This window comes from Marmota marmota, unplaced genomic scaffold, assembly GCF_001458135.2.
Source record: "Marmota marmota marmota unplaced genomic scaffold, marMar, whole genome shotgun sequence".
Taxonomy (NCBI): domain Eukaryota; kingdom Metazoa; phylum Chordata; class Mammalia; order Rodentia; family Sciuridae; genus Marmota; species Marmota marmota.
The window spans coordinates 41,725,348-41,747,810 of NW_025999900.1; the positions used below are offsets into that span (position 1 = coordinate 41,725,348).

General features: G+C 41.4%; 2 protein-coding genes across 2 annotated transcripts; one reads left to right on the top strand and one right to left on the bottom strand.

Moving 5' to 3' along the window:
- Positions 1–4,159: 4,159 nt before the first annotated feature.
- Positions 4,160–16,534, bottom strand: Npc2 (NPC intracellular cholesterol transporter 2). Its single transcript, XM_015493956.2, has 5 exons — positions 16,428–16,534; positions 9,107–9,214; positions 6,946–7,118; positions 4,878–4,995; positions 4,160–4,516 (listed from the first exon to the last, which is right to left on the bottom strand). The coding sequence occupies exons 1-4, from the start codon at positions 16,507–16,509 to the stop codon at positions 4,909–4,911; spliced, it is 450 nt and encodes a 149-aa protein (XP_015349442.1). The 5' UTR covers positions 16,510–16,534; the 3' UTR covers positions 4,160–4,516; positions 4,878–4,908.
- A 376-nt stretch (positions 16,535–16,910) lies between these two features.
- Positions 16,911–19,758, top strand: Isca2 (iron-sulfur cluster assembly 2). Its single transcript, XM_015493955.2, has 4 exons — positions 16,911–17,052; positions 17,209–17,311; positions 17,428–17,543; positions 17,956–19,758. Exons 1-4 carry the CDS (start codon positions 16,982–16,984, stop codon positions 18,128–18,130), a joined length of 465 nt encoding a protein of 154 aa, XP_015349441.1. The 5' UTR covers positions 16,911–16,981; the 3' UTR covers positions 18,131–19,758.
- Positions 19,759–22,463: the final 2,705 nt, after the last annotated feature.

The following is a 22,463-nucleotide window of genomic DNA, read 5'->3' on the forward strand; positions in this document are numbered from 1 at the left end:
CTTATCATTTTGTTTTATAGCTGAGGAAATTGGGCCCTTAAGAGGTTAATAAACTTACCCCAAAGTCAAGCAGCCAGAGAAAGTTAGAGATGAGATGCAAACCCAACTAAAATCTATAATTAACAGCTGCCTTCCAAAGTGAAAAACCCTCCCCAAAGATTCTAGGATGTTTTCTGTTTGTTTCAGGAAAGAAGCATCTTGCCACTACACACTGTCCTGTGGCGCAGTCCAAATCCTGGTGGCTTCTCTCTCTGGTGTCGGGTTCCTAGGCTCTACAACTCCTTGGGAGGGGCCAAGATCAATAAACTCCAGCAGAGCATGGTGGCACACACCTGTTATCCCAACTACTGGGTGGCTGAAGCAGGAGGATTGAAAATTTGAAGCCATTTAGCAAGATTCCATCTCAAAAAAAAAAAAAAATAGTAAGGGCTGGCAATATAGCCCAGTGGTAGAGTACCTCTGGGTTCAACCCCCAGGACCAAACAAAACAAAAATAAAAAACAAAACAAACAAAAATTCCAGGCAGGAGCAGGCAAGACTGGGAGAGGAAACACCACCGATCTTAGAGCTCTGGAGACTCAGGGGAAAGTTCCTTGGAAACCAACACCCAAACCATATCTGAGATGATCTCTAAATCAAATGTTTTGGCCTTAGCCTTGGTCCTGAGCCCATCTGGACTCCAGGGATTGTCCTCACCCTCACAGGTATGGGGACTAAAAAGAGATTAGTCTATGTCCACCTGCCTGTGGTGCTCAAGCTTCCCTTCAGTGATCATAAGCTGTTAATCCTGACAGAGGCCCTGGAGATGACACAGGTCAGTCCCTTCAATCTATACTTTACACATTTACAATGGTTAATGGGCAGAGCTTCGAGGATGTTTTCTCTTTGTTTCAGGAAAGAAGCATCTTGCCACTGAACACTGGCTTAAGAGTTATTTCCCTTAAAACACAAAAAGAATCTTCCGACCATTGTGCAGGTGCTTTGAGAATCTCCATCAAGCCTCACTTTTTATATTTGAATCTGTCTGCAGGGCTCCCTTTGGTGGGTGAGCATGAGGTTAGGTAGGGGTGTAGAGAGCAAAATAATGCATTTCTCTAATGCAGAGAACAGAGACTGCTGCTGCTGACCTGTCCTTCTGCTTTTGGATCCGGTACACCCAGTGTCTGCCATGTTCAAGGCCAGCAGCCATCCGTTTGGTCTGCCAAGTTATTGGTCTGACCCGCTGGCAGTCAGAGCTAAGCTAATCCTTTCACCTGCTGGCTGCTTATCTGGGACACATGATTTGTGGAGAGGGGACTGACAGAAGGAGCCAGGACTTTCCCTCTCAGAGCCCCTGCAGATGAGGGTGACAGCATCAATATGCCAAATCTGCTCCAGAATCGCATGCTCTTACTGTCCATTTGGAACAACAAGCATCTGTGCTCGGTGGTTGCCACGGGGCAATGAGCAGAGGACAGACCGGGAAGGCCTGCAGAAAGTAGAAGAGGACACTCTAGGAGGTTGCCAGACCTGCTCACACACATTGCTTACCCTCTTCTGGGATCCTTAAGCCACCTATGCAACCCAGTTCCTGGACTCCCTCCTCCCACTACCCTTTTCTAGCAACCAAACCCCTGATCTGGAGAACATGGTAGGTTCCCATAGCAATGGGCCTTTTAGCTGTTTCCATGGAAACCAACACCCAGACCATTTAGTTGCTAGTCAATTGACAGCTATAAGTGAATCGGATTCAGTTTAGAAACTGAAAGACAGGCCAGGATATTCTCTCCAGAGAAAAAGATAGCCACCTAAAATGGCCCAACTCCTCTAAAGACTTTTAGGCAACATGGGTGGAGATCCAGAGCCACTTTCTACCTTGGGTCACACAACACTGTCCTCCAGTTAACATTCCCAGCAAACAACTCAACTGAGTATCCCAGGCCTTTGAGTAAGGCACACCCTGACTTCTATTCCTGGTTGTCTGCTTCTGAGAAGGCCCTTGGTAAATGAATGTGACTCTCACCTTGATGACTTTTGTACACCCAACTCCCCGTGCCAGCACTCTTCTATGTGCCATGACTGTCCTCATACCAACCTAGTCCTTGAAGCATTCTTTGCTTTTTGGATTATCTGCAGTGAATGGTTAATCCAACATCATTTTAAGTGGAACTATTTCAGGTCACCTTTCCTATGCCTGCGGGTGTTTTTTGAGACCAGTCTGTTTTATCACCTTTGCAAAGCATAATCATAAGACTGTTTCTTAAAAAAAAAAAAAAAAAAAAAAAGGAAAGGACAAAAGAAAAATCAACTGCCATTTCAAAACCAAGTATGCAGCATTTGAAATGATTCCATGCTTGTTGCTTTTACTAGCATGAAGATTGGGCTAGATACCAGCACTCACATTTGACCTTCTCCCAAACTGGGGATCTGAGGTGTTACATTGTGTGTTCCCTTTATTCTATAAGCAGAGGTGCTTCTCATTTTTTCTTTGTATACTTAAGATTCAGTGCTTCCCAGTGTTAACCACTGTGAACTTTCTGTTGTAGGAGACCTTTCAAACTAATCCCCCCACAGGAGCCAACCTAACCCACAGTTGCAGGATCTGCAGAGCCTCCTGATGGCTGATGGGTAAATAGACCCAGCTGTTGGGTTCCCCTTCTCAGGGAAGAGTGCATTATACTAGCTGAGCTGCTTTTGTCCTTTTTTTAAAACACACGAGGGCAGGTAGCTGCTAACCTCAAAGAAGCTAAAAAGCATGAGGAATCTTCTGGGAATAGGGAGTCAGCAAACATGCATAAAAACTGAGTTTTTCTGAGTCCCCGAGGAAGTTCCTGTGCACAGAAGCTAGCCTCACTCCTAAGGAGACATCACACACATCAGACTGAACCTCCTGATTTTCCTGCTATTTCCAGACAAAGAACAGTGTCTGTCTCCTACAACAAAAGCTAACTTTGACAACAAGTATAATACATGCCATGGGTCATCTAAGCGTTTCACATGCCTCATTTCATTTAATCCTCTCAGCCCTCCCCTCCTATCATTATCCCTACTTAACAGATAAGGAAACTGAAACACAGAGAGATGAAGGGATTGAAAGCTCTCATTTGTAGTCCTATGAATTAAATGGTGGAGCCAGATTCAACCACAGGCAGTTTGAAGCCAGAGACCACAGCACTTAACCACCTTTGGGATTCACACAATTCTGATACGTTTGGGGTCTGCATTGGGAGACAAGGTGGGCTGTTCCTCTAGACTCAGTGGGATAGGATATATGAAAGATGGCTTAAATGGTACTGTGGTTGAACGGCTGCCAGCATTAACTAGCAAACTTGGGTGTTGATAACTTCATTCCTGACCCATTGCTGTCCCCTGGTGGTTTATCCTGGGAAACTCACAGGCCAAAGAAATTCAAGGGTCTGTGAACTTATGGGCATAATAAGAACTGGACCAAAATGAATTATCTGCTCATAAACATTTTGTCAGAACTCAACTGAGAAAAGAGTTATTTTTATTTAACAATGGATGACTTGGGGCTGGGGATGTAGCTCAAGCGGTAGCGTGCTCGCCTGGCATGCGTGTGGCCCGGGTTCAATCCTCTACACCACATACAAACAAAGATGTTCTGTCCGCTGAAAAAACTGAAAAATAAATATTAAAAATTCTCTCTTAAAAAAAAAACAATGGATGACTTTCCAAGGTGCTCATTACGCAACTCAGTTATGAATATCGTGATAACCCCGGTCCCACCTAAAAGCTCACAGTATGTGGATTTGAAATGGCAAACTATGCACCCCATAATTATACTTTTTACCTTGAGAGCAGAAAACTCCAAACTTTAGCTAATTTGACCAGTACCTGCTTCAACTTCACATTTTATTTGTAATCTCTGAGGCTTTCTCCATCATGGTGGATGGTTCCCAAAAGATCACCATGCCTCACCCTTTCAGGTGTTATTATTCAACTAGGTGATGTTTGCTTTCACTGTTTCTATCAAGCATACTCTGTGGTCTAAGATTGTGCAAAATAAAGTGAAACAAGGTCACTTTGTATCAAAAGATAGATGAGGTCTAACTGGGAAAAAGGAGGAAAGAGAGTCTCTCAGGGACATGGAACTGGGTACCCACCTCCCACAGGTCTGGGGAATGCACTATGTGTAAGAAGCACATGACCACAGCCCAAATGCAGAAGACAAGACTGACAAGTTTTTATTTATACGAAGGTTCATTTCCAGGTTCAGAAAGAGGATACAAGTTAATATTGTTAAAAAAAAAAAAAAAAGAATCAAATATCTGGTAACCAACTGTTGCCTTTAACGAAAACCACCTAAGACAGAACAAAAGACATGAGATAACCACAGAGAACCAGTTATCCACAGCTGACTTTCTGCTGTAGAACATGACATCTCCTATGAATCTCTGGATATCAGTAGAGAACAGATCACTACTGTTGAGGCAATGGAGGTGGAGGTGCTGTTCAGAGCCAGCAGATTTCTTGTTCAGATGCACCAGACTCAGTGAGGCACTTATAGAGGAGGAACCTGTAGATGTAACATCCCAGTTAGACAGAAGTGGTTTGGAAGCCCAGTAGCCCTAGGGAAGGTATCTGATAGCCCTAAGCAACTTCCTTTGTTCTATCAGGTTGGGCCCACCTTATTCCAACAGCAAAAAACAATGGAGACAGTTGAACCAAACCCTACAGTTTCACTTCACTTTCTCTTCTTTCCTTCCACCTTTTTACAAAGGATATTACAAAGGTACCAGTTCTAAGAAACAGGGCCTCAGATGCTTTTGGAAGTTGAGAGGCATAATTTCCTTTCATGATGAATTTCCTTTCATCTTATGGCACTCATGCAGTTTCAGGTTGGATTTCTTCCCCTCCCTCCACCCATGCCCTCTCACCTCCACATAGACAAATCAGCATCAAATAGCTCTAGCTTTTGATCTGTATTGGGATTTCCCAGCAGAAGAAGGAATTTTGTCTGTCATCCACAAGTTGCCACTTTACTACCAGTTTTATCTGGAAAAAGAGAAAATGAATTGGGAAAAATGAAATGAGGACTTGACCTTAATCCATAAGTGGCTTAATTATGTAGCCTAAATAGAAATTATAAAAAACAACCACCTAATTCCTCATAGTTTTCTTCTTAAATCATGCCATTAGGAAGCCCACTTAGGAAATGGGCACCAACTGTGGCTTAAACTTAGAGGAATGAACCAAGTTATGCCTATGATTTGGTGTTAACAATAGCCATTCTAAAAGTCAATCTATCAAATATAATTTCTAAAGCATTCTTGTCCCTCTTAGATCAATGACATTTACATAAAGCCTTCTGGGAATAATAATTTTACATTTAATATTTGGCAGTCTAATCTAACCTTCTCCAATAGTAATTTTTTTTTTTTTTTTGGTTGTAGATGGACACAATACCTTTATTTTATTTATTTATTTTTATGTGGTGCTGAGGATCGAACCCAGTGCCTCACATGTGCTAGGTAAGCACTCTACCATTGAGCCACAACCCCAGCCCTCCAATAGTAATCTTAAGGAACAGAAAGATTCTTAGGTATAAGGCAACTTTCTTGTTAACCAGAAATATAAATGTCAAAGCACAAAAGATGGCCCAAAGACTTTTTATTTTGGTGCCAGGGATGGAACTCAGGGTACTCAACCCCTGAGCCACATTCCCAGCCCTGTTTCTTCCAATTCTTAACTCACCGACACCCGCAGGTCCTTTCTTATGTAGACATCAGCTCACTTGTCATTAGTTACTACCTCTCTTTTGTACTCAAAGGTTTCTTCACCATGCAATATTTGATTGACAAGGATAAAAGCTTTTGGAAACTTGCTTTGTAAGTTTTTTATGACTATATGCATGAACTACTGCTTCACTTACTTAGTATTGACTAATGCAGTTTGAGCTAATTTTCAAATTAAATGTAATTCATTTAAGAGTGACTTAAATCAAGTGACTATCAAATGTTAAATACCTACCCTGCGTGCAGCCCTGACTAGACACTGTACATAACTGGGGTTTGGAAGGTCCCAGGATCACATGGCCTACTCTGCTATTTTACAAACCTGTCTCTGACCTTCAGGGTTGCTAACATCCCTTAAGCATAGATTCCCTATATGTGAATCTCTTTATATATTGGGGGTTGAACCCAGGGGCACTCTACCACTGAACTACATCTCCAGTCCTTGTTATTTTTTATTTTGAGACAGGGTCTTGCTAAGTTGCCTAGGCTGGCCTTGAACTTGTGATCCCTCTTGCCTCAGCCTCCCAAGTCACTGGGATTATAATTGTGCACCACCACACCCAGCTACGAGTCATACCTTTAAACAGGCTCACCCCGGCACCATCTACTCAGAAGTGCTTGGCAGAAAACATAGGTAAGCAGGGATGGGTCAGAGGTATAGGTAGAGGTAAGAAGAGAGGGTGCAATAAGTTACCTCTCTGCTATAGAGCTAACAAACTGTATTGTTCTCTTGTTAAGAGATTGAAGGAAAAATCAAGATTTTCTGATGACAATGTTAAGTCAACTCGGACCTTGAACTATCTGGTACCTCATTGAAATGTTTTAACATTGCACAGGCTTGGGAGTTACAAGACTCAGCTTTAAACTTAGGCTATTCTTATAGCCACTAACTATATAACATCAAAGGCTCAGACTTCTTTGTCTCTGAGACAGAGCTGATATCACCTCCACACAGGTTGTTCATGATATCAAGTAAAATACTATATGTAAAAATGATGTCATTAGGTCCAGTGAAAGAACAAAGGCACATAAAAATATCTGCCCTTCTTCATGATTCTAACATTCAAATCTTTCTCCTCTCCCTTAAGTCTCCTGCTTCTTCATCATAGAGATGAGGTGCCCTGTTCCCCAATCTTTGATTTCTAGTCCCCTGTCCTCAGGTTTCTAATCCTGTCCCAAGGTCCCCAAAGTCCTCAACAGTGTCACTTACAGAGGGGTATTCAGTCTTTACTGGCAGTTTATTCATGTAGCTATAGGTCTTGTCTTTTTGGATGGGGCAGTTGATTCCACTCTTACAACCATCAGACTCAGGAATGGGAAAGGGGACTGGCACACCCATCAGGATGCCTTCCACAAAGGCTGTGCTATTTTCAGATTCTGTACCTATGAGGAAAAAGAATCAGAAGGTGAAGAAAATAGCCTATCTAAAAACTCTAAATCAAATCTTCAGATAGGTTCTCAAGCAAATCAGCAGGTCCACATTTCGTAATTCCCAGGTACTTCTCCTCGCAGTTATGCTCAGTACCTAGCACCATGCAATCAATCAACAGGGGCTGCTTTTTTTTTTTTTTTTTTTTTTTTTTTTTTTTTTTTGGCGGTGGGAGACCAGGAATTGAACCCAGGTCTCTTGTATATTAAGCAAGCACTCGACCACTGAGCTTTATCCCTGCTCCCCCCGCCCCCCACACTTTTAAACTTTTCTTTTAAAAAATATATTTATTTAGTTGTAGATGAACACACAGTATCTTTATTTATTTTTATGTGGTGCTGAGGATTGAACCCAGTGCCCTACATATGCGAGGCAAGCACTTTACCACTGAGCTACAAACCCAGCCCCTTAAACTTTTCATTTTATGGAGAGTCTTGCTAAGCTGCCCAGGCTGGCCCTGAACTTGTGATCCTCCGCTTCAGGCTCTTGAGTAGCTGGGATTGTAGGGATACCCAGCCTGCCAGGCAACAGGAGCTGTTTTCTCTCTCCTAACCCCACCTTGCTCTCCACTGCCTTTCATAGTTTCTCAGGAGAACAGAGCTACCTGGAGAAATAAGCTTACCTGAGAAGGCAACTACTTTTCGGCAGTAAATTTTAGTAATTACTAGTTACATGAGTTTCTGTAAAAGTATATTGTATATAAATATATTTTAATACCATGATCTGTTACAACATGAAATCGTTAACTTTTTAGATATTAGGTAAGATTAAAAAGAGGTACATTTCTTGGTAGCCTCTACCCTCCATATGATAGAATGGGCAGAAGGAATAAAGGTATTATGAAGTTAATCAAGAGTCATGAGCTGATAGGTATTTTGGAGATTTAGAGTAATGGCTGTTTCATTCTTTCTGCCTGGATTGGGATGACTTATGTTTAGAAGGCATTTCTTTTATTTCTTTATTTTTGGGTTAAACCCAGGAGTACTTAACTACTGAGTCACATCCCAGCCCTTTCTGTATTTTATTTAGAGATAGGTTCTCACTGAGTTGCTTAGGGCCTTGCTAAATTGCCAAGGCTGGCTTTGAACTTGTAACCTTCCTTCCTCCTGAGCCCCTGGGATTATAGATGTGCACCATTGCGCCTGACTTTTTTATTTATTAATAATTGAGGGGCCATGGTACAGTGCAAGAGAGAGAACAGGGAGCTCACAGTTAGAGCAGTCTGTAGGCTCATGGAAAAGACATGATAGGCACTTTGAGTTTTCTTATTGACTGTCTAGTCAAGTTCCATGGCACAGAAATGAGAGACAGATTCAAGGTAGATACTCTATCCAGAAATAAACATTTTACATTTCTTCTTTCTGGCAATCTGAATGTGATGAACGTGGTACATGACAATAACCCAATACTGCTTCTTCACATTGAAGAAGATGGCTCAGAAGTGGTTTGTGTGTCCCAGTGGATTCTCTAAACCTTACAGAGGCTACTAAGTATTAATTGTACCTTCATTTTCAGATGGATGCAGGCTTAATGGCTAAAAGGTAGGGTGCTTGAAATAACATTCTGGGGAAGTTACAAAGTTTACAGTATTGGAATCTGTACTAAAGTTACAGTCTGTAGCTATAAAATCCTGCTGTGCAATATGGGCCAAGGTAGGAGAGAGAAAAGTCATGCTGTCTTTTCTAACCCGTGAACACAGGAAAATCACCCTCCAGGCTTAGAGGGAGTCTGGGAGCCAGGGGCTCTTAGAAAGGGGCATATGGGAAGTTGGTACAAGAAGGGTATCTAAGGGAATAGTGAATCCAGCTTTGCACAAACTGGAAGGGAGGTCACAGAATTCCTGACTACCAACCCTCCACCCCTATGTTCCCATGTTGATTCTAATACCTGATGTTTATGCTATGCTTTAGCATAAATTTAAGGTCAAACCATGTTTACTCACTGCTAGTGAAGGTGACATTGACACTGTAGGACTGTCCTTTCTTCAGTTCACAGGGCTGGTTGGGGCATGGGTTCACATTTACCTCTTTTATAACTCCAACTCTAGAACCTGGGAAAAAAGAAAAAACTTATTGAAATAGGTGGAAATATTGACCACTACCTAACGGAAAGGTCGCTGTCTCCCGTTTAGTGAGTGCCTGTTCTTTTTTGATGCTTTCCTGGTATGGATTCTTTCAATTAGAAATGAGAATTTGGTTTGTCTTGCTGCTAAAACCATATCCTATAAATTGGACAAAAAGGAAGTCAGTTGGTCTCTTGACAAAGAGAAAGATAATATTTGTTAGAAACCATGCACACAAAAGATTATATTAAAGAGATTAAACTACAATCAAAGAAACTCCAAATGCTTCCAGATTCTTATTTTGCATTCCAAATGGTAAGGGGGCGGGTTACAATTTAAACTTAAGCCTTGAAAATGTTTGCCTCACAGGAAGATTAAAATTTAAGGCCAATCTGGACAACTTAACAAGTTCCCTTCTCAAATATAAATTAAAAAAGGGCTGGAGATGTAGCTCAGTAGTAGAATACCTCTGGGTTCAATCCCCAGTACCAAAAAACAAAAAAGTTGCCCCAATCTTCCTTTAATAAAAATATTCCTATTTCCCCTTTCTAGCAAAGATGTAAGTATGTAAATTTGATGAAAGTTGTTCAAAAACTGTACCTTATGTAAAAATAGCTAAAAGGTTGTTTTTCCTCCAAGGAGGAAGCTCAGAAATGAGTCACATCAGCCAGTGTGGTAGCATGTGCCTGTAATCCCAGTTACTTGGGAGGCTGAGGATGATCATAAGCTTGAGGCCAGTCTCAGCAACTTAGTGAGGCCCTGTCTCAAAATTTAAAAAAAGGGCTAGGGATGAAGTTCAGAGGTAGAGTGCCCCTGTCTTCAACCCTCGGTACTGCAAAACAAACAAAAAAGAGTTATATCATCTTTCTATCCCAAATTCTTCAAGAGCAAATTCTGTTTTAAGGTGCTTATTATTTGTTGGGAAGTCTGCCAGAACTCAGGAAAGATAGAACCTCTTTAGAGTTCCAGGCTCCAGGGGTTCTTAGCTCCTGAGTCATTCTATGTTTAGAATAAAGATTATATCATGGGTGGCAAGAACGAGAGAAAGCTGAGGCCCCTGAGGATAAGGAAAAAAATAAAAATAACAGCACAATGACTTTACCATCCTTGTTTTAGAGGTTAGAAAACAGAAGAGCAGAAGGATTACTGTGACTTCTCCAAGGTCACACTGCCTAGAATGAACAGGTCTAAGACTTGGAAGCCCTGTCATGGAACCTGGAGGAAGGTTTACATACACAGCCACGGTGACAAATGAAAGGACACACTAAGGAATTCAGACTGAGAACTCTCTGAGGAACCTGGATGAAGATCCTGGCTCAAACTCAACCAAAAAAACCTTGTTAGGTTTCCTTCACCTCATGATTATTCTCTTTTTGTCTTAGAGGTTCAACCCCATATCCTTTGTGATTTCCAGTGATGAAGAAACTTCTGTCCAGATTTTATAGCCTTTCCTTAAACTCCTGGTGAACCATTTGGTAAACCTAGTATCCTATCTTCTTGAAATCTCTTCATTTTTTTTCACCTCAGCCTGGCTTCCTAAAGAAACAAAGGATTACTACTAAAGGTATGGGTAAAACAATGAAATGTGTCAGAATGTCCAGTCTTGGCTTTTTAAATTTGATCCTGAAGCCCACCCACTTGCAAGTGGACTAAGAAATTTAAGAAGAATGACCATCTTAACCCTGCAAAGAGGAATGACCCTAGAAAGAATTACCTTCCATCTTGAGAGGAAATGACTCTTGAGAGAAGTTATTTCCATTTCTGAACTGTGAACTGCACTCTTTCCATAGTACTGGATTCTGTTGTCTTCCATGGGGAAGAAACCTGAGTCCTGCTCTATAAGTCATGAGATATTTTGGCTCAAAAAATAATAGGCAGTGCCTCAAATCTTGACTAAGTCATTAGGACCTTGATTTTTTTTTTCAAGAATCAAAGAGATACAGAGGACAGAGGTCAAGGTTTTTATAGCTCCAATAAAACTTAGGACCCAAATTTAACTTCACTCCAGATAGGGCTGTTTCACACAGTCAAGATGGCAGAAATATCAGTTGTGTTAAACAAGAACATGGAGTCTAGGTTTCCTTTCCTTTAAAGTACTTACTTGGCCTATGTCTATATAACTAAATGATATGCTTACAAACACTATATGTGTTTTAAAAATAAGGCAGTGCAGGAAGATGCGAGGAAGAGTCATCAATAGAATTAATCTGACCTGCCAGTTTCAAAAATTGATTACGCAGTTTCAAAAATTAATGATTCACAAATTAGGTTTAAAAGGAGTTAGCTAAAAGAAGAGAATAAGATACTAAGGAATAGCTAATATTCTCTATAAGTCTCTGAACTATCTCTCCCTAAAAGGAGTTACAAACTGTTCCTATTTGATAGAAGCAAATTACGTAGTATATAGAGTAAGCAAGCCCTCCAGCTCCCACTTTAGATCCTGGGGTGGCGGTATCAGGAAACTCCTTCCATCTTAAAACAGGTCTGTAAAGCAGCACATAAGGGCCACCAGGATGACTTAAGTTGTAGTACTATTATTTCCATTTGCAATCCCGATACCAGCTGCTCCCAATTTGTCCCTATCCCTCCCATCATCTTTTAGTTATGCTCTGGTGTCTTTCTAAATCAGTGGTCCCTAAAGTGTCCCTGAGGCAGGGAGTGTGTCTTTTTTTTTTCTTTCTTTTAATCTCATTCTAATCAACGACAAATGTGCTCTTTGTACATAATAAATGCTACACACACACACACACACACACACACACACACACACACGTTTGTCTTTTTTTTGCGGGGGGTTACTGGGGATTAAACCAAGGGGTGCTTAAATGCTGAACCACATCCTCAGCCCTTTTTTATATTTTATTTAGAGATGGGTTCTCCCCAAGTTATTTAGGGCCTTGTTAATTTGCTGAGACTGGCTTTGGACTTGCAGTTCTCCTGCCTCAGCCTCCCAAGAGCCACTGGGATTACAAGTGTGTGCAACCACCTGCACCGGGTAAGTACAAATTTTGAAAAACAATCCCATTTCCCTATCTAGGCCCCTAAAACTGGATAATTGAATGGAAGAGAATGTTGAGTAAGGAGTCTGGTTAACAGTAACAGTTTAGGTCAAGTGTTGCCATTTAGCCATCATTGCTGAGAGGCAGATTCTGGAGCCTGCTGCTCGGGTATGAAATCTCACCAGCTCCATCACTTACCATGTAACTTCAGGGCAATACAGTTAACATCTGAAGATAATAATCATACCTGCCTTAGAGGGTAGGTGAGTTAACACATATGCATGCAGCTTTTAGATGAGTATCTGGAACACTGTAGTGCCATTTAAGTCTTTATTATGCTTATCATATTTGGATTTGATCCCTTAATTTAATCTAAATAGCTATTCCTGGATGGCTTCGTTTGACACCAAAGCTGAGCCTCCAACCTCAAATACACTTCATGGACAGAAATTATGTTTGTAGTCAACAGAATGGAGTCTTACTGTCTTAAAAGCAGAATGCATGAAAACAGCAGGCAAATTGCAGGTTGAGAGTACACTTGGCGCAGTCACCAAATTAGCTTAATACTATAAAAGTGGGACATGAATTGAGAAGCCCAAGTGGATGCACTTTGCTTTCTCTGTGCTTGCCCTTGGTGGAAGAGTCTTTTTAAAGCAGACTCTTCCAATCAAATAAAAAATGAAGTTATATTGACCAACTGCAACAGCAAGGATGGAAATAACACTTATTCCTCAGCTTGCTTCTCCTTTATAGCAAAGTTATTTTTGGGGGGGGGGTGGTACTAGGGATTGAACCCAGAGGCAATTTACCATTGAGCCACATACCCAGCCCTTTTAAAGTTTTTTTCTTTCTTTCTTTTTTTTTTTTTTTGAGACAGAGTCTCTGGCTAAGTTGGTTAGGACCTTGCTAAATTGCTGAAGTTGGCCTCAAATTTGTGATCCTTCTGCCTTTGCCTTCCCATTCACTGGGATTACAGATGAGCACCACCATACCCCACTTATAGTAAACTTCTTAAACTGAACATATTCAGCACCCTAAATAATGTGAGATGTACCCTCTTTCACTTCATCCCACCTTCTGTAGACAGAAAATAAACAAAAATCCCTGAACTTTAACAATCTGTTGATCTCAGCACCTACATTAAGGCTTTCGATGTCTATAGTCTACCTGATTCTTTAAAGGTGAGGTCACATGATCTAGTAGGATCAAAGTAAAAAGTTGTACTTGTAACTCTTTCATCCATTTTTTTTCCCCTTACAAGAACAAGAGCTTCTTGAACTTCCAGGGTCAATAGAACAAACTGAGCTCTAACTTGCAAACATTACAAAACCAAAGTTTGCTTAGTTCTATTTCTCACTTGAGGAAATCCCACCCCAGGGGAAAGTGGGTGGAAAGTGGAATGCAAAATCTTTTGATGTGGTTGCTGAAGTTTTTACATTATATTTGTCAATTCAAAAGTAAATTGAGAAAGGAGGAGAAGGCAGGGGATATGGGGTTAAGAAAGATAGTAGAATGAAACAGACATTCTTACTGTATGACCAATGTGATTCCATAATATGTATACTCAGAAAAATGAGAAATGATATCCCATCTATGTATGATATATCAATGTATATAAGTGCATTATACTGTCATGTATAACTAATTAAAACAAATTAAAAATTAAAAAAATAAAATAAAAGGGAAAAAAACCTGATATAGCAATCAATATACATTTCTGTAATATTTTGGTGTAATTTTTCTAAAGAGATTCAATAATATGAATATTTCTAAATTGTAATTCACTGATCACATTACAGTCTGTGTTCAAATTAGTCATAACTAATAAAAATCATGCTAGCTGGCTTATTAATTATGAAAAAAAAGTATATTGAAAAGCTGTGATGGGAATCCTACTTCTCTTTAAGAAGTTCTTCCTATAGGTGTTTACCTGTTTGTTTTTTCCCCAAGTGAATAGAATAATTTCCAGATTTATTTCACTTCTTTTTTAATGTTACTATTTAAATCTAAAGTGGGTCACAAAGACCCACCTCTTTCCTACTGCTTACTAGTTGTGAGATCTTTTTTTTTTTTTTTTGAGAGAGAGAGAATTTTTTTTTTTAATATTTATTTTTTAGTTTTTCGGTGGACACAACTTCTTTGTTTGTATGTGGTGCTGAGGATCGAACCTGGGCCGCACGCATGCCAGGCGAGTGTGCTACCACTTGAGCCACATCCCCAGCCCCTAGTTGTAAAATCTTAAGCAAGGTATTCTATGTTTCTTAGTTTCCTCTTCTGTAAAACAGACTGTGAGGACCGAATGCATTATTAAAATTAAAATTAATAGAGTCCAGCGGTGTAGTGGCACAAGTCTATAATCCTGGAGACTTGTTAGGTTGTGACAGGAGGACTGAAAGTTAGAGGCCAACCTGAAAAATTGAGTGAGACCCTGTCTCAAAAAAAAAAAAAAAAGCTGGGGATGTAGCACATGGTAGAGAATCACTGGGTTCATCTCCAGTACCTCCAAACAATTAACATAGTGTCTTCATCCAAATGTGGGACACTCAGTTTAATGCAGGGAAAGGCAGTAGTTTGAAGCAATAGTAGCATCTTTTAAATGCCAGTCCTCTAATTCAGTGGAACATTTTGCTTAACATTTGCTAAGTGTTAATAGGCCTTTATTAATTCTTATTTCCCAAGTCCCCAACTTTGCTTTTCCCTCAACGTGAGTTTTGATGACCCAGTGGGAAATATATATATTACCTCATCTGCTTTTTCAGCAAATATTTAGTAAGCAGTTACTATTACCCCAGCACTGGATATAAAGGAGCAAACTTACCCTGTTTTCCCATTCTGCTGTATAACTTTAGGTAGGTTACCTAACATCTCTGGAATTCACGATTGACTATGTGATCTCCATGTTTCCTTCCTGCTCACATATTTTGCAAAATCAGTTTCAGACCTCTTTCATTGATCATTATACCTTTCCATCTCTACCTTTCAATACAACTGCTGGAGTTCTGCTCCAACAATTAATTTTATAGACTTGACTAAATGAACTCAGAATTTCTTTTCTTTAAAAAATTTGTTCTTTCTAGTTATTCATGACAGTAGAATGCATTGATGAACTCAGAATTTCTATACCTGTTGTATTTTCCAACAAAGATTCCAACCACAGCATCAACAGGGAATAATGTGTCATAAGATATGATTAGAAACATGATTTTTATAGGAGGAAAAACTGATTAAAAATCACAAAATTCTATAGCCCAAGGGAAACTTTCGATCTTTCTGCCGGTAGTGCATGCCTATAATCCCAGTGACTTGGGAGGCAAAGAAAGGAAGATGGCAAGTTTGAGGCCAGCCTCAGCAATTTAGCGAGGACCTAAGCAATTTAGTGAGACTTTCTTCCTTCCTTCCTTCCTTCCTTCCTTCCTTCCTTCCTTCCTTCCTTCCTTCCTCCCTCCCTCCCTTCCTTCCTTCCTTCCTTCCCTTTCTTTCTTTTTCTTTTTCTTTTTTTGTGCGTGGGGTGGGTGATTGAACCCAGGGGCACTTAAGCACTGAGTCACATCCCCAGCCCTTTTTGTATTTTATTTAGAGACAGGGTCTCACTGAGTTGCTTAGCGCTCACCATTGCTGAGGCTGTCCTTGAACTCATGACCCTCCTGCCTCAGCCTCCCAAGCCCCTGGGTTTACAGGCATGCACCACCACACCCAGCTAGACTTAGTTTTAAAATACAAAATAGAAAGGGCTGGGGATGTAGCTCAGTGGTAAAGTGCCTCTGGGTTCAATCCCCAGTACCCCCTAAATAAACGAAAGAGGAAGGGAGGGAGGAAAGAAAGAAGGGGGAGAGAGAAAAAGAAAAAAGGAAGAAAGAGAGGGAGAGAAAAAGAGAGAGCGCCCCTTCCTTCAACCCCTATGTTGTATACAGACCTTCAGATATCTTCCCTGCAAACTTTAGGGAACTTCAGCAAGAGCACCACCTAAAAAGCGTACAAGGACCCCCCCTCCCCAAACACGAGTTGTTGCACAGGAAAGATACAAAGTTGTATGCGGTAAGTTTCGTCAAGGCCGGTACTTCCTCCCCCAATCCAGTCCACTGCACCCGGAGTCCAGGCTGAGCCTCGTCATCCCAGGAACCCGCCCAACCCGGCCCCGGGGTCTCAGCGTTGGGCGCCGCTGCGCAGAGGGCGCAGGAATCTCGGGCGGGCGAGAGTCTCACCGCAGTCCTTGTAATGCACCGGCTCGGCCTGGATGGTAGCGAAGAACGCCAGGAGCAGGATCGCTATAGCCAGGAAACCCATCGTGGATAACGAGGCGCCAAGCTCGAAATACGAAGTGGCTGCCGCGGTCACAAGATAAACTAGTCGGGGCGGGCGCTGGGAGGAGCCCAGTCAGGCGACCTGTCACCAGCAACCACTGCTGAGGTCCGCCTGCGGTCCGCCTGCGCCCCGCCCCGCTCCGCTCCAAGGAGCCGGGCCAGAAGGCAGCCCGCTGTCCCCGCCCATCTTGTCCTCTCAGAGGCGGGGCCGAGCGGCAATCAGCCCCGCTGCCCCCTGCCTGTCTCCTCAGGACTCCGCCCCGGTTCTACTGGTGCGGCCCCTCTTCCGCAATCGGGAGCATTTCTAGCCAATCAAACTTCTTCTACACGACCTAATAGGCACGATGGGGGCGGGTCTCATTGCGGCCACGCCCACTGACCGCCTTCCCGCCTCCTGAGCTCTAGGCGGAGGAGGGGAGAAGGGCGCACCGAGGGGCGGAGTTTGTTGGGGGAAGATGGCGGCCGCTAGGGGCCTGTCCCTAACGGCCACGGCCCTAAGAGCGGTCATTCCCTGGCGGAGGGGCAGGTACCAAGACTGGAAGGGTGTCAGGTTTTGCGCCTCCAGAGTAAATAAGAAACTAAAGCCCCCGGGGGAGGTGAGGGTTTGGCATGAGACGGTTCAGGTGGGGGTCGCCTGGGACCCTTTCTGCTCCCGGGCTCATCCTCCTCCCTTGCACCACAGGCTCTCCGCATCCTGTCCGGGACTTCAGACGCGTTGGGAGGCGTCATCTTCCAGCCCCGAGGCTAGCGAAGGGCAGATCCACCTTACAGACAGCTGCGTCCGGGTAAGAAGGCCAGCCAGACGCGGGGCGGCGGTGCCCAGCCAAGCTCTGGGACTCTGCTTTACTACCCTTTTACCACTGCTGGCTTGACATTTTTGATTCCTCTTATTGCATTTCAGAGGCTTCTGGAAATCACCGAAGGGTCAGAATTCCTCAGGCTGGAGGTGGAGGGAGGTGGATGCTCGGGATTCCAGTATAAATTTTCACTGGATACAGTTGTCAACCCCGACGACAGGCAAGGAGGAGGGGGCGGGTCCTCAGAATATGTGGGAGGGGAAAAAGTGACCAGTTTAAGGTGCAATTTTATTCCAGATTTAAAGGGCTTGTTAAGGACGATTAACGACCGCCCTTCTGACACTGTGAGGATGCAGTAAGATTGGTCGGCTTGATTCAAAATAACTAAATTGTAGAAGGAAAATTGGCCTGCTTAGTCCATGGGGTAATGGATAGAGAGTCAGGCTGGACTAGATTCCAGGCCCAAGTCCATATATATTTCCCAGTATTTATTCTTTTTGCTTCAAAGACAATCAGCACCTATTAAGAGGTAATAAGGAATCACCCGCTTTAGAATATGCACTTCTGGCCCTAGAGGGTATCCTGTTTTTGGTGTTTGTGGTATTCACTAATGCTTCCTCCTGTCTTTTCAGGGTATTCGAACAGGGTGGGGCAAGAGTTGTGGTTGATTCTGATAGCTTGGCCTTCGTAAAGGGGGCCCAGGTGGACTTCAGCCAAGAACTGATCCGAAGCTCATTTCAAGTATTGAACAATCCTCAAGCAGAGCAAGGCTGCTCCTGTGGGTCATCCTTCTCTGTCAAACTTTGACTTGATGACTAGTGATCCAGAGATTGCCATCAGTTGTACCAATCTGAGGAACTGCGATTAGTAGAATTCTAGAAGTTTCCTTCTAATCATGTCCCTCTCTCAATTTTATTTTTTTAATTCAGAAGTGTTGTGTTTTTCCACTATTATTTTCAGAATGTGAAGCTTTTACACTTGGCCTAAATTACTCCCCAGCTCCTATACAATGCTAAGGCCAAGCTTATAGATGTTGTTACCTCATATTTAATTACTAGTGTACTCTATAGAGCCTCCAATCCTCCAAAATTGGAGTTACTTTTCTAGCCTCCAGAATGTTTGAACATATATGTATAACAATGTATAAAAGCCTAAGTTTAAAGAAAGTCCTTAGAGTGTTTTGGATCAATTTTATAGATTGGGTAACTTGAACACTGATTACTAGGTCAGAACTGATGAGAAAGGCATATGAATTGTTATCTTTTTCATTTCACCCTTTCACACCCCCACCCCACCCACCTTCTGGGGCTTGAAACAGGAGTGCTCTACTGCTGAGCTACACCTCCAGCCCTTTTTGGTTTTTATATACATTTTTTTTCTCACTGAGTTATGCAGGTTCAACCTTGAACTTACAATTCTCCTGCCTTAGCCTCCCAAGAAGCAGAGATTACAGGTATGTGCCACAAATTAGCTTCACATTTCACCCTTTATGAGTGTGCTACTGACATTTTCTTATTTTCTATGCAGCCCATTAACTACTTCCCATGTGATATTTTCATATTCACAGATCTGCTAGGATTTAAAAAAAACAAGAGCCATCCCCCATAAAACTTGGGACAAACTCTGGTACCTGAATAACTTGAAAAATAGCCTCGATACTCTGTATTCATACAGACATTTCAAGATCTGTGACCATTTAGTAATCGAATCCTATTAGGATATGTTGCTTCATCTTCCTTATGGTATAAAATGTCTTTCTTATGCATAGTTGAAAGTGTAACTCCATTATGTAGCTAATAGAGGTCTTCTTGTTTTTTTCCCAGTACTGGGGATTGAACCCAGGGGCACTTAACCATTGAGCCACATGCCTAGTTTTGTTTGTTTGTTTGTTTGTTTGTTTGTTTTAATATTTTAGATACAGGGTCTCTGTAAGTTGCTGAGGCTGGTTTTGAACTTACAATCTTCCTGCCTCAGCCTCCCAAGGTGCTGGGATTACAAGCATGCACCACCATGCCCAGTAATAGAAGTCTTTTTATTTTTTAAATATTTTAAAATTTGTTCTTGTTAGTTATACATGATAGTAGAGTATATTTTTGACATTATACACATATGAATTTAACTTCTCATTCTTCTGGTTGTACATGATGTAGAATTACATTGGTTGTGTAATCATATGTGCACATAGGACAGTAATGTCTGATTCATTCTACTATCTTTCCTATTCCCATTCCCCCTCCCTTCCCTTCATTTCTCTTTGTCTAATCTAGAGTACTTCTTTAATAGAGGTCTTTTTTAAGAGTGGGTTACCAATGAAATGCAAACTGCCTAGTTAAATTTGAATTTCAGATGAACAACAAATTTTTTAATATCATTTAATCTTTGTAATATAAGTATGTCTACTCTTTGTCTACAATACATAACATTTATGTGCTAAACATGGCAATCCTACTTTAGGGTGTCTAAATGAAAAGATTTTAAACCACAAATTCCAGTGCATTTTAAAGTATTTGTTTAGGTTTGCCTTTAAATGGGTTATGGAGGTTCAAATAATTCTATTATGATGCTAGGGGACCCAGAATAGTAAAGACCGAAAACTGAAAAAGAATTTGCACCACCATCATAACAAATAATTTTTTTTTTAATTTTTTGGCACCTGGAGGCACTTTGCCACTGAGCTACATCCCCAGTCCTTTTAATTTTGTATTTTGAGAAAGTCTTGTTAAGTTGCTAAGAGTCTTGCTAAATTTTCACTGTGGCCTCAAACTTGTGATTGTCTTGCATCAGCCTCCTGAATTGCTAGGATTACAGATGTGAATCACTGTATCCAGCTAACAGATAACTTTTTAATACTAATGTGGGGGAAACCACAATCAGGTTGATTCTGAGAGTTGTTGATTAAATCCATCTTTCACTTAAAGTTTGTTATAGCAGAAACTTGAATCTCTGGACTAGAAAGGAATTAAGGTCATTTGATATGAAAATTCATTATTAAAAATAGTGAAAATAAGGGCTAGGGTGGTGACTCAGCAGTAGAGTGCTTGCCCTGGGTTTAATGTGAGGCCCTGGGTTTAATCCTCAGCACCACATAAAAATAAATAAATAAAATAAAGGTATTGTGTTCAACTACAACTAAAAAATAAATATTTAAAAAAATGAGGGGCTGGGGTTTTGGCTCAAGCTGTAGCGCACTCGCCTGGCATGCGTGCGGCCCGGGTTCGATCCTCAGCACCACATACAAACAAAGATGTTGTGTCTGCCGAAAACTAAAAAATAAATATTAAAATTCTCTCTCTCTCTCTCTCTCTCTCTCTCTCTCTCTAAAAAAAAAATATTATTTTTAAAAAAATGAGGGGCTGGGGATGTGGCTCAAGCGGTAGCGCGCTCGCCTGGCATGTGTGCGGCTCAGGTTGGATCCTCAGCACCACATACAAACAAAGATGTTGTGTCTGCCGAAAACTAAAAAAAAATAAATATTAAAAAAAAAAAATCAAAAAAATGAAAATAGAGTTTAGAAACAAAGTATCTGTGACTGAACCTTAGATACTTATGTGTGGGACAATCTAGGACATAGAGGGGGGAAAACTGTCACGTGGTTAGAGGAAAGACGGGGACTCTTGGAAACTTAGCAGATCTTAGCAGTCTATGGAAGGTGGCAGGAAGGAACATACCATGAAGTGTCTGTGTACACAAGTTACTAAGACGCTGAGAATGAAGAGTTAAATTGCTGCCAATATTTGGGCCTAATAACATTTTCAATTCAGATTACTTAAGTACTTTCATCATCCTTAAAAAGAGATTTTGCTACATTTAAAGTGAAAAAATGAACCTTTCTTTCAGAACATTTTTTTGGGGGGTACCAGGGATCGAACCCAGGGGCTCTTAACCAGAGCCACATTCCCATCCCTTTTTATTTTTTTGTTTGAGACAGGGTCTTGCTATGTGACTGAGGGTCTTACTGAGTTGCTGAGGTTGGTCTTGAACTTGTGATCCTCCTGCCTCAGCCTCCTGAGTTACTGGGATTACAGGTGTTCACCATTGAGCTGGCTATGAGTTATTTACTGCTTTAGTGGTTTAAAAACTCTTGAGCACAAGCATAACAGCTTTAGTTGCTAAATATATACTCCATTAAATTGCAGTGGTCAACTGGGCAGAAACTAGGTCTTTTAGACTGCAGAAGCCTATATGTGAGTGTCTACTATTAATGAAAGAAGTGGAATTTGGTGGTTAAAAAATGGTGGCTTCGGGAGAAATCACTTTACTTCACACTGACAATGCTTCATGGGGAAGCTGGAAGTGACCACAAGAAGTCTTTGTTGGAGTGGGGTGACTTAAGAACACAGGGCAAGGGGGAATGACATCAGCAAGGGGACACTGAGCCATTTGCTTGAACTACATAGCATGCTAAACAAATTTAGGCTCCTCTACAGGCCCTTTTTGACCAGTTGCCCTCTTCCTGGCAAGCCATAAGGGCTAACAAGATATTTTCACAAATTTTACTCATTTAGGAATCCTTTATATTTTCCCTTTGTCAATGGAAAGATCTTTGGTTTTACCTGTTCTTCCAAGAGGAGGTTGTCAAGAACTTATTTGTTATGAAATTGAGTTTATTTAACTTTGTATCCAAGTGCTGGGCATCATGGGCCATCTCCTGCCCCTCCCACACCCTCTTGTTTTTGAGTGCTGGGAATTAAACCCAGGGCTTCATGCATGCTAGGCAATACTCACCTTGTCTTTTCTTTAGCAAACACCATACTAATGCAAGAACCAAAGAAGACAAAGGGAGGTTACCAGGCATGGTGTTTCATGTATGTAATCCCAGTGACATGGGAGGCTGAGATGGGAGGATTGCAAGTTTTTAAGGTCAGCCTCAGCAACTTAGTGAAATCCTGTCTCAAAAAAGACTGGGGGTATAACCCAGTGGTAGAGCACCCCTGGGTTAAATTTCCAGTACAAAAAAAAAAAAAAACAGGGAACTCTTCAGTCTGCTTTATGTTTTGGTTCAAAACTTAGGGTCTCTTCATTGATTTTATTATGGAATCACATTCTTCAGTTATGTAGTGATAGTGACTATATGTAAACTATATGTGTCCACCTACTTTCTTTTTATGGGAATGTTGACTGAATTCAAGGGATGAAGAGG